The sequence below is a fragment of the Lynx rufus genome, unplaced genomic scaffold, assembly GCF_022079265.1.
Source record: "Lynx rufus isolate CCGP_SWC_20201006 ecotype Redwood Valley unplaced genomic scaffold, mLynRuf1.p SCAF_5, whole genome shotgun sequence".
Lineage (NCBI taxonomy): Eukaryota > Metazoa > Chordata > Mammalia > Carnivora > Felidae > Lynx > Lynx rufus.
The window spans coordinates 22128447-22141618 of NW_025814867.1; the positions used below are offsets into that span (position 1 = coordinate 22128447).

The 13172-nt window shown below is 36.9% G+C and overlaps 1 protein-coding gene across 1 annotated transcript in view; it reads left to right on the forward strand.

Moving 5' to 3' along the window:
- Positions 1-13172, forward strand: part of EFHB (EF-hand domain family member B) — a 48334-nt gene that overhangs the window by 15627 nt on the left and 19535 nt on the right. The window contains exons 2-6 of the mRNA XM_047098793.1: positions 2572-2634; positions 3084-3227; positions 3916-4096; positions 5528-5638; positions 9419-9548. Coding sequence (XP_046954749.1) covers positions 2572-2634; positions 3084-3227; positions 3916-4096; positions 5528-5638; positions 9419-9548 — 629 coding nt within the window. The remainder of the gene's footprint in view (positions 1-2571; positions 2635-3083; positions 3228-3915; positions 4097-5527; positions 5639-9418; positions 9549-13172) is intronic.

Sequence of the window (13172 nt, forward strand, 5' to 3'; positions counted from 1 at the left end):
TGTTTCCCTGTTGATAAGAGTGGAGTCTTACAGCCATCCTTTTCTTCCTGGTTCTGGGAGGGAGACACATTTACAAATGATTTCCTTTGTAAAACATAAATATCCCTTATGAAAGGGTCACTTCTATTCTTGTTTGCAGAGCTTCTTTCTCATCTGCTGTTTCTTAGAATGGTCAGCTCAGAATAATCTTTTTTCTGCTACCTTTCATACCTCAAAGCGATGGACAGACATCCTTGAGAACAACTGAAGTAAAAAGAGAGATCCATGACTGAAGTGGGGTGGAGGAGACTTGTCAGACATATTATATGACACTAGATAGAAATCAGACATAATGGCTTCCATTGTTGTGTCCCCAGTCAAATGGCATGAGGACATCAACCTACTCATAGCTACTGATCTGCAATCAAATTGCTTTTCATGTAGGCAACTCTATGAGGAATCCCAAGGGCATTTCTGCCCACAAAATGTTTACAATGATGAAAACCTAGAATATCTACCGTCAAACACTTGGAAGGGAAGCCGGGATGAAGGACAGGTAGAATTCTGTATGAGGCCATGGGCTGATTGATCCATCAATCAATCCATCCTTGCTTCTATCTCTGTAACTATCACCCACATAATTAGCTGCGTGAGTATTCCCATATTCTTCAGCCTCATGAGGCTATCTTTCCATTGAATATTTAAAAGAATGGCTGGAGCACCTATAACAGGTATAGCAGGAGAGACTTTATGTTCCTTGATATCTCTGAGGTTTCTTACAATTCTTTAGCTGAATTAAAAATCACTTGTATGTGTCCTCCCTTTTCTGTATGCTGCTTTAGCCCAATTTACAACACAGTCTCTTTCCCTTTTTTCACACAGTGATCTCACATAATGTAGTTGTATGAATATAATTTACTTGGAATGACTGGGTGGCTCAGTCTGTTGAACGTCCTTTTCTTGATTTCGGCTCAGGTCATGATCTTAGAGTCGTGAGATGGAGCCCTGCTTAAGATTCTCTCTCTCTCTCTGCCCTTCTCCCCCCTCATGCTCTATCTCTCAAATAAATAAATAAATGAATAAATAAATAAATAAGCATGTGTTAAAGACTTTTAAAAAATTGAATTTACTTAAGACTTGGCATTAAAGCTTCTCACTGGCCAATTTCTTGTATTGGTCCTCCTGGCCTCTCACTTGTTGAAGGCCTTTCCCACCTTCTCCTCAATATTGTCATTTCCTTTAATCCTTCCTTAGTCTAGCCCATCAATAGTTCATATTTTTTCACATTAATTTTTTTTTATTTTATTTTAGAGAATGAGCAGGGGAAGGACAGAGGGGGGAGAGAGAGAGAGAGAGAGAGAGAGAATATCTCAAGCAGGCTCCATGCTCAGCATGGAGCTTGACATGGGGCTCAATCCCACCACTCTGGGATCATGACCTGAGCCCAAATCAAGAGTTAGATGTGCAACCGACTGAGACACCCAAGCGCCACTCTCCTGTTTTTTAGCAAAGCAATTAAATTCTCTGTCTGCCCATGTCTGTGGGCTTCCTCTTTTATACCCAGAGATGTTGTCAAGATACTGTTTTAAATCTTGCTGGTTCTCCTCCTAAGAGGAATTCTGTACTCAACACTTAACATAATAAAAAGCTTTCACATACCCATCTATACCCATGTATCTATTTATATTTTTATCCAGCTATCCATTTATTTAATCTATCCCCTTGCCAACATCTACACATTTATCCATCCACCCAAGTCTCAATCTATCTGCTTTTCTCCATCCTGATTACTCCATGACCCTCCAAAGACCCAGAACACTCTTTATGGGAAGTTTCTTTCTCTAATTTTTTTTAAAAAGAAACTTATTCTTTGCACAAATAACTATCAGCTGCCTTGAAATGACAAAGGAGAAATAGATAAAAAGTGTATTTCTGGGAATAAATAATTATAATCTTTGTCTTGGGCAAAGGAAGAACAGGTAAGAACCAAGTTAGAATTAAGTGAACAAAACCAAGTGCATTGGGGCCATTCACTGAAGGAGCTTGGCCAGGAATGACATAGTTGCATATGCCAAAAGTTGGGTGTTGGTAGAAATACACTCAAATGCAAACATACCACACACATTCAGAAGTACCTAATACTTTTTCTTGAGCTTAGTTTGAATGCAGCTGTACTCTCATTGTACTGATTATATCATGCAACTGATAAACATTATTTCTAAAAGTTGAATCCCTCAGCATATTCACAGAGATCCCATAACTGGACGATCACTGACAATACTACCACTATATATGTGTGTGTGTGTGTGTGTGTGTGTGTGTGTGCGTGTGTGTGTGTATGTATATATAAAACTATATGTGGGTATAATATATATATAGTGGTATATTTAGAAATTAATATTTATTATGTTATATATCAGGATTACTGTAGATTTGCTATATTTCTTACTTTTTTTTCTTAATTGTGTTAAATAGTTGAAAGTAACTTTGTAGCATTAGAAGCATAGCCCAAATTTGAAATAAATGCCATTGTTTAAAATGCTCCACCTCTACACTGACATGGCCAACTATTTATTTTCTTTTTCCCCTTAGGCAGGGAAAGTTATTCCTATTGGAGACAGAGTTGCAACCTGTTTGACTGAAAGACTTCCCAGGGTGAGCATTTTCAATATGGATTTTTGTGAGCATTAGACAACTCCCAACATTTCTTATGAAAGTTGTATAAACTTAATGTGGTCAATTTTGATTATTTACTGTATTTTGAGTCCTTTTATTGATTTTGTCCAAGGAAGTAAAAATGCAGGCTTAAAATTTCCAGCTCTACAAAAACTATTGAAAATACCGTTTATTTCTATAGAAAATAGTCATTTATGTTATGCTTTCTAACCTGAATACTTCCTGGTTGTTTTCTAATATAAATTTTAAAATATGATGTTTATTTCTATAAAACAGACACATGTTAGGAAGTTTCATTATTTGGGTCTATAGTTCCTCATGTACTTACTCTACTCATGCAATGAAGGGGGCGTGTTCACTGATTGGTATAGATTAATCTTGCTAATATTTTCAAAACTACTTAGTTTCATTTTCTTGTCTCACTGTAGCTAATTACTCCGCCTGAGGCAAAAAAATTTTTCAACTATAGATATCCACCTGCTGGAGCTGAAAGAGTATTTTATGGCAGAGCAAATGATCCCCAAATCGCACCTTATTTGACACATGGAATAAGATCTAAAACTTCAATACCGGTAACGTCTTTTCCTTTTTTCCCTGTATGTTATTAACTTCCCAAAGTGAAATTGCACAAATGAGGTATTAATGAAATCATCAGTTCCAGTTTCCTTCCCTCTCATACTCTTGAGTAGTGAAAAAATCCAAGCAGCAACAGCCAAGACACAAGATATTAAAGGTCTGAGCCACAAACTACACATTCTCCCCTCAGGTAATTAAGAGCCAAGTTGCTCTCCATTCTCTCCGAGTAGAGAGAAATGCTGTTGGGCTTTGTTAGAACACAGAGAGGATGAAGGCTGGGTGATACCACGTTGAGGCACTACATGGTGCTTGTGTGTACTTTGCAGGGAGCAGGCTGAATGTTGACTGGGCAGTCCAGATTCAGAACACCTCATCTATATATCTGGAGAGAGCCTGTGGCAGCCTCGTGGCTCTCGCACTTGTCGTTCCCACACTTCTAGACTCTGAGTCAAGTAACCACGGAGCTCTCTTCATAAACCTTAGAGCATCCTTGAAGGTTCATGTGTAGGCATGGTTCAGCTTCATAGCTCCAATTCTGACAGTTCATTTGAAGATGAGCAAAGGCAAGGACAATGAAATGTTTTTCCATAATCATATTCTCTTCTTCCCAGTTATTGATTAGTTTCAGTTTTCAGATTTTTGCTTTTGGTGGTTGTTACATCTGTGCTTTATATATTTCTTTAGGCAAAGGTATTGATAAATCCACAGCCCATTACAACATTTCAACAGAAAATTAAAGATAAAAAGGAATCAGTATATTTAAGCAATCAAAGGGCACCATTAGGAAAATCTCATGATCAAACGCCAGGATTACCTAAAGGCCTGGATGTACTCCATACGACATTTGGGACAGCAGTCGTCAGAGGTAATAAAAAAAAAAAATGGTGGGGAGCTGGATGATAAAATGAGTCTTCTAAAAAAAAAGAAAGAAAAAGAATTCTTAGAAAATGGAATTGAATATCTTGTTGACATGGCATTTGGTGGTGGTACAAATAAATGATGATTCAGAATGAAAGATGGGATCATAGCAAGAAAATTAGTCTCAGACCCAGAATCCCCCGTAGAGTTTATGTGTACCAAGCAGTAAAATTTCAGGTTTTGGAGGCAGATTCAGCGAGAGATGATATAAAAACAGGAGAGAGATTCAAGAAAGTTAATATTGGAGCCAGCTATGAAGTCTGCAATCCCGTCTCTATGGACATCCATTTGTGTGTTTTATTTCCACCGATGCTTCTGATGTGCTCATAACTCTTAACTTTTTATGAAACAGACCACAGAACAAGTAAGTTTGACCAGTGCTGTGTACCACACTCCATCCGTGCAGATCCACAGTGTCAACCGTGTATTAACCAAATGTAGGCAGTGTGTAGAGCAGAACTTCACTCTTCTTTGGAGAGGAGTGGAGCCCATCTTTCAACAAACAATAAGTTAAAATGGAATTGGTCACAGGTCATTGTTTCTTCTGAAGCCCCAGCCTCCTGCCATGTTGTTGGGTGCTTTTCCTTACACCCATTTCACATTTATTCCCTCCTCTCCTTTTCAGGTCTCTTCTCCTCTTTCTCCAGGAATCTTACCACAGGAGACCTCAAATTACATTTTTCTTTATCCTGCAAAGAAGTTTGGTTCTCTTTGTTTTTCTGCACCCATTAAGGCTCTATCTCAGGAACCCTACCTTTGTTTTCACCCAAAGGGCCAATAGATTATTTTCCTTAACATAGTAACACCCACTCTGGAAATAAATTATGCCTCTCTCTTGGGATGAAAAATCTGCAAAATCTACACTTCATCATGTCAGATCTAAAGTTAAAATTAGGCAAAATTTGAGGCTTGAGAAAAATGTATTTTAGGATAGATGATCTTTTTCCTTTATACTAGTATTTAAAAATTGTATTTATGTAGGCATGGCATTACAACATTATAATTATTATATCATAACTGCTATCTAGGATTACACCATTCAATGTGAAAGTACTGTCAAGGTATACCACATTTAAATACATAATAGAATGTTCTAAAATGTGCATATGTCTATTCATAGCTGTAATAATTCATCTATGAGACAAAAAGTACTGCCTTACAGGATTATTCTGAGTTGACCCGCTTTCTGGTATTCTTCACTATTTGTGTATAGGCTGTGCCCTGTCTTTCTTGCTAAATCTTCATTTGTGTTCTCTCAGAGTGCCCATGTAGCCTATGCCATTGGCATACCTCATTTGTCATTTGTTCTAGTCAATTTAAATATGTTATAAATAGATGGAAATTACCTTAAACCTGATTTCATCAATTCTTCCTTTAGAATTATCTGCTAGAGATGTAGTGAATCCACCAAAACCCTATGAAGAAGTATGTAAAGAAGGAAAAGAAGGACATGATCTGTATGTTGTTTCTCACAATGATTATTATGTGGGTAAGTGCCCTCCAGTGTAAAATAGGCCTGAGCATATAGGATTCTCAGATTTGTGGAGAGGAATGAAGATTATGTGTATAAGCTTAAATGCCTGGCATATAATAAGTGATCAGTAAATAATAACTTATTAATCATAAGGTCATAACCCCTGATAGCTAGGTACACATATACTTATGCATTTTGTATATTAAATGTAGAAATGTATGTATTATTAAAAGGAAAAAAACATCTTAGAAAGGTTACATGGTAGTTTTAGGTTTAAAAAAATACTGTTCTTATTCAAAGGTCAGGATTATTCTAAGTACTAAGATTGGGTAATGGTCAAGTGCACAGTTTTTTGAATCAGATAGCACAGGTTCAAGTGCTAGCTTATCTATTTACTGTCTCTAAATCTTGGATATTTTAATTATCCTACCATCGTCTATTCTAATCTCTTAAATGGAGATGATAATATTGTGAGGATTAGGGGAGTGCCTGCAAAATGCTTAGCATAGTGCCTGGAACATAGAAGGGGCTCAATTACTACTCCTACTCCTACTCTGACTTCTACTCCCACGCTTATTCCCACTCCTACTCCTACTATTATGATGTAATCTTGTCTGATGTAGCATATCACTAGAACTATTCTATAGCACAACTAAAAGGCATTAGATATTTAGAGTGCTGTGAAATACAGCTTAATTGTTGGCATGTTGGTGCTAAGTGGATTCTTGATGAAATTAATAGAAGACAGAATCAGACTCCAATATATGTCCCGAGAAAGCTGATGGATTATATGTGATTGATTCATGAACTGAGTCTTCATTAGCTAGAAGCAAGGCTTGCTCTTTACTGCAGCGCAAGGCCCCTCTCTCCCTTGCTTTCTCTTATTTCTTTACTTTTTCTCCTCTACCACCCTCTCATACCATAGTCCCTCTCTGTGCTCTTCCTCCTAATTCTGTTGGTAGCTGGGCCTGTTTCCTATTCTCATTGCTCCACTGTCTGGAATCTGTCATTCTCTTCTTTCATGGCCAATCTCTGCTGATTCCCTACACTTTAACACATCCAGTCCTGAGATGATTTCTGCCTTCCCACTCTCACGCCACTGCTTCCCTCACTCGGTCGTGGGTACCCCTTCTACTTCCCTGGCTCTCTCCCTCCCTCCCTTTCTTCCTCTCCTCCCTCCAGTCCTCCCTCCTCTTATTCCTCCTTCCCTTTCCCCCTTTTTGTGAAAATACTGTATTCATTTTTTGAAAAAGCTGAGCATGTATTGTACAATAAAATCCAGCACTTTTAATTGTCATCAAACATATATACATGTATGTATGTACAACATAATACAGACAACTTGTAACTAGATACCTTATATATATTTAGCAATTAGAGGAAAATGAGCATAGATTTTTTTTTTATATTTAGAAGAGCTCTAATGGACTATAAAATGACTGACATTACTTTCATTTGATGATTTAAAAATTTTTTTAATTTAATTTTTTTGAGGGGGGTGAGGTGGAGAGAGTGGGAGAAAGAGAGAGAGCGAGAGAGAGAAAGAGAGAGAGAATCTTAAGCAGGTTCCATACCCAGTGTGGAGCCCGAGGTGGAGCTTGATCTCAGGACCATGAGATCATGACCTGAGTCGAAATTGAGAGTCAGACGCTTAACCAACCAAGCTACCTGGGTGCCCCCATGTGCTGTTTTTTATGGAAGTTTCATTGGCCTCTTGAAGAGGTGTAAAATCCAGGGTGCCTGGGTAACTCAGGATGGTTCGTGAGATTGAGCCCCATGTCGGGCTCTGTGCTGACAGCACAGAGCCTACTTGGGATTCTCTCTCTTCCTCTCTCTCTACCCCTTCCCTGATGGCAGATACACATATGCTCTCTCTCTCAAAATAAATAAACATTAAAAAATAAAAAATATATAATAATTGTAGAGAATTTAAAAATCTCAAAAAATGGGGGGCACCTGGCTGGCTCAGTTGGTAGAACATGTGACACTTGATCTTGGGGTTTTAAGTTTGAGCCCCACACTGGGTATAGAGATTACTATAAAAAAAATTAAATCTTTGGGGTGCCTGGCTGGCTTGATTGGAAAAACATGTGAATCTTGATCTCAGGGTCATGAGTTTGCACCCAACACTGGGGGGGGGGGTACATACTGCATAAATAAATATTAAAACAAATACATACATACATACATACCTAAATATCTCAAAAAAATTGGAAGAGAAAGTAAATGTAACCTTGAAATCCCATTAGCCAGAGATAACCACAGTTTATATCTTGAATATCTTTTTAACCTGCATGCACTAAGCCATCTATCTTTAGTTAAACGGCGTAATATTCTCCATGCTTTTGGGGAACTTTAATGTATATACATTAAACATTTTTTACTTAAAATAATATGTCAAAAAAAAAAAAATGGAGTGCCTGGGTGGCTCAGTCAGTTAAGCATCTGACTTGATTTCGGCTCAGGTCATAATCTTATGGTTTATGAGTTTGAGCCCTGAGTCACGGAGCCCCTTAGGATTCTCTGTCTCTCCCCTTCCCCCATTTGCACACATGCACCCTCTCTCTCTTTCTCTCTCAAAAATAAATAAATAAATATTTAAAAAATAATATGTGAAGGGCACCATTCAATAACAATAAATATATAACATCTTTCAAATACACTTAATTTTAGTCATTACTGTAATAATACGTATTTCTTTTATAAAATACAAAGAAAATCTCCCACAATTCCCAGTCTTTCACAGATGATACTTTCATAGATGCTTTTTTTTGTGCATTCACATAGGAGTATATATGTGTGTTTTGTTTCCCCACTATATATGCTTTTTTCTACTTGCTTCCCCCCCATTTAATGTAACACTGTAGTTGTTTTTCCATATCAGTATCTATATTGTATTTTTCAGTATCACAAAATATATTGCTTATATATCTTTGTGAATGTGATGTTTTTAGGATATATTCCTAGATTTATGAACATTTGAAATACTAACTCTGAAAGCCAAAACATACACCAAAATAGGTGCCCCAGTTTGCCCGCACACCCATAGTGTATTAGAATTTCCACTTCCCATCCTCCTTAACAGTGAGCATTGCCAATCTTCTTTATTTTTACCTGAGAGACAAATTATGATTTCACATTATTGTTTTTATTTACATTGTTTGGATTACTGGTGAGGTTGAATCTCCATCCTTTTTTTAACCTTTTAGCTGATCTCTAGTTTTATCTAGAAAGACTAACACCTTATCTAGAAGACTTTTATCTGGAAGACTAACTCCACATTATGACATGAAAAAAGTACAGTATTAGATGTTAATTATAAAAAGCTCCCTGTTGGGTTCTCAGGCTTCGGTTTCTAATATGAGATAAGTGAATACAATGAAATGGGAGGGTTGCAATGTTCTGATGGTCTCATCAAATCAGCAAGTACAAAACACCAGGCTCTCAAATCTTAGCACAGTGGAAAGGGAATCTTGGGATCCCAAAGCACGGCAGTACCTCCCCTGATCTTTAAGATTTCTGCAACGTTAATGGGGCCTGGATTTTTCATCATTCATATGTCTTTCTCCTACGTCATTTCTGTACTTACTTTCCAGATATGAAGACAAGGGACTCTTGTTCCACCAGTCTCCCAGCTCACGTGGGAGGATGCTTGTCCTCCGTTGCCAAATCTGTGCAATCCTGGCACTGTTACAATTCCATTTGGTTCCCACTCTCATTTTCATTGTCAGTGAGAGCATAATGTGCTTCTTGCAAGATAAGGTTATTTGTGTTGCTTCCTCTTTTTTATCATAGGAGAAGCAAAGAACCGAAAGTATAACCCATCAAGTTTCCATAGGTTTAACTTGTATGGGGTCCCAACACCACATTTTAATGATGGACGAGCCATGGCAAAAACTTTATATTGGCTCCATGAACTACAAATGTAAGTTTAATTATATTGTATCCTGAAACAGGTGTTAAATATCATGGAACATGTACTTAAAGAATAGTATGTTGATTAAATTTATTTTTTGAAGAGGTGCAATGCATTGATATTGTTCAAACATAAAATTAATAGAAAAAGATATGCAGTGGTATGTCTTCCAAACTTCCCAGTTCTCCCAGAGATAACCATGATACTGTATGTGTGTGTGTATGTGTATCATTCTATGGTTATTTCATGCCTTTGCAAGCAAATCTGAAGACGTATTTTTAATCTATAGAATCAACCCTATTCATGTTTCTTAAAGATGTGGGCTTTCATATCTCTATAAGATGGTCATATTATATATAACTGAATTGTTACTTATCATTCAGTTTTGTTTCATAGTTATTTGGGCACCTGAGTATCTGACTTAATTCTTGCAAACTGTGACCTTTTTATGCCTGAATTCTAGATAGGACTACTTGCCTAGAAAATTAAAATAAAGTTCCTTAATTTTTCATTTTCTGTGTTATGTTTTATATATAGGTTAACACTTAAGCATTGGGAGATTACTGATAATAATTCATATTTCCTCCTATGCTTAAAAAACCATAAGATTGGAAATACTGATATAGTGGCTTGAATGGTGGCCCCTCAAAAAGATGTTGTTCATATTCTAATTCCTAGAACCCATGAGTGTTACCTTATGTGAGAAAAGGGTCTTTGGAAGTGTAATTAAGTTAAGGATCTTGAGATGAAGAGGTCATTTTTGGATTATCTGGGTGGTTCCTAAATCCAATGACAAGTGTCCTTATAAGGGAAGGCAGAGGGAGATTTGAGACAGAAGAGGACAAGACACATAGAGAAGAGGTGATGTGAAGATGGGGGAGATTGGAGTGATGTGGCCTCCAGCCAAGAAAGGCCAAAGAATGATATTTGCCTCCAGATGTTGGAAGAGGCAATGAATAGATTCTCCCCTAGAGCCTTTGGGGAGAATGTAGCTTTGCTGACACCTTGGTTTCTAACTTTTGGCCTCCTGGAATTGTGGGAGAATGTTCTTGTCATTTAAGGCCACCAGTTTATGGGAATTTGTTACAGCAACCACAGGAACCCAGTACATCGTGCCTGTACTTCTGCACACCAGTTGTAGAAGTAGATTTGTTTTGCCCTCTGCCCTCTTTAAAGGAGACACTGGCCATCCAAGTCTCCATGGGCCTCAGTGTGCATACAAAGTTTGCATGCCCACAGATACTCAACCTGCCTGGCTCATTCGTCTGTGTGGCCCCTGTGATAGCAGCTCCCTATGTTAGAGGCAAGGTGCTAAATACTTTACGTGTTATTAATTTAATTTTTCCAACAACTCTTTGAGGTAGCTGTGTTATAATTTTTATCCTTTCAATTTTGCAGATGAAGAATCTGTGGTACAAAGAAGTTAAATCGTGTACCCAATATCATGCAGCTAAAAAGTACTAGGGGTAGAAATGAAACCCAGGCAGCGTGGCTCCAGAGGCTGCCTCTAACCCCCAGACCAGGTTTATAGGCACTGGACTCTGTGATCACAGGCCTGAAATACTGATTTCCATTCCTCGTCTACTTTTTTATTATGAGTTTCTGATACTTGAATTATTCAAAGCAATAATGGTAAAACATAAACCCAAAACAAATTCTTGTAATATTATATACTAAACCCATATGAAATAGTTTTCTTTAGAGTATGGAAGAAGAACCGATATAGCAAACATTTGTTAACTTGTTAATATTAAAGTAGTTAAACCATTATTTAAGGATTATTAAGGATTATAGATATATGAATTAAATATAGAAATTAATGCCTAAAGGGAGATAACAAAATGTGGTTTATCCATTTTTGAAAGCTTAGAAATGTAAAGCTGTTATCAATTTATAAAAGATCTAAAATAAACACAACGGCAATGTGGTCCTTAAGAATGTCCTAGAGCAGAGCCTTTAGGTTATTAACAAGGACATATTTATCAATGATTTGGTGGGATAGTCATAGAAATATACACTGAATACAACCAAAATGAATGCAGTGTTATGTGTCAATTATATCTAAATTAAAAAAACAAACAAACAAACACTGAATTTGTAAAAGCAGGTAACATGCAGGGATCGTTTTCCTCCAACTTGTCTCTACCCCCAAGGAGACATCATTGATGGAACAATGCTTTATTTGATCATATTTCTTGTATTTTGAAACTTAATTATTGCAAAAGCAATAGAGAGATTCTTCATTGCTTTGGTTTGCTGGATTTTTAAAAGTTTATTTTAATATATAAATCAGAGAGAGAGGGGGTGAGAGTAGGGGAGGGGCAGAGAGAGGGAGAGAGAATCCCAAGCAAGCTCCACACTGTTAGTGCAGAGCCTGATGTGGGGACTTGAACTCACAAACCATGAGATCATGACCTGAGCCAAAGTAGGACAGTTAACCAACTGAGGCACCCAGGTGCCCCTGGTTTGCTGGATTTTAAAAAGAACTCACCTCTTCATTCTACAGTGTGATGTCTATTATAATTTTGGAGTTAAGCATGTTTACAATTTAAGGTATCTCAGTTTTATATTTTAATGTAAATTTGGTTTACGCTCAGCTTTTAAGGGATGTATTTCCTCTGTAAAGCTACCTCTATCTATATTCTGTTTACGATCTTTGGTTTGAAGAATCAGAATCTTCAGATGATGGGAGTGTGTGTGTGTGTGTGTGTGTGTGTGTGTGAAAATTCACACAGAGGCCTTTATTCTGAGTTGTTTAGTGAATGCTGTGAGGTTGTGCAATGATGCTGAAGTTAAGGATATTCCGACAGACATGGCTGCTAACAGATACTTCATAGTTCTCCCAGAAGCATAATCTAGGCACTTTTAGGGTGAAAGGAGTAAGCTCCGTGATTTATAATCCTTACCCATTTCATTCCTACATGTTCCTAATTATGCCCTTTGGAGGTGGTTTTTAGAATGTCAACCTTATTTGTTCAAATTATGGCCCTTAAACTGCCATTGATTTATTCTGACTTTACCCATATTGTTCTTTTTTCCCCCTTTTTGAACCAAGGGGAAGTTAATGGAGATATAAGAGATGAATTACTTTATATTTCATCTATTGTTTCTCCACAGAGTGTCACTCTTCTCCAGAAATTTATACGGCTCGGTGTTTCTATAGTACAGGAAACAGTTTTAAAAGCAAATGGAGTTTAAGAATTTAATGTTTATTGTTTTTAGTCTTAGCAAAACAATAATTTATTAATTTTAATGTTATTAAATAGTAGTGTTATACTTTACAGTTCTCAAAAGAAACCTTGTTCATTTAATCACAGTGATAGAAGTAATGAAATTATATTACAGAAAATTGGCAAAATAAAATCAGCCATAATCCTGTCACCAAAATTCAACCATTATTATCTTTTCAATGTATTTCTTTCTAGTGTAGCTTCCTGTGTAAATGTTGACATAGCTTTAATCACCATGCGATCCTATTTTATACCCTGCTTTCTCACTTAACATAAAATAATTTTATATTGCTGTATATTCTTAATAACCAACATCTAAAATGCATGCAGAGTGTATTCTTGTTATTGTGACATAATTTAATCACCCTCCATGACTAAACATTTATCTCCTTTTTTTTCATTT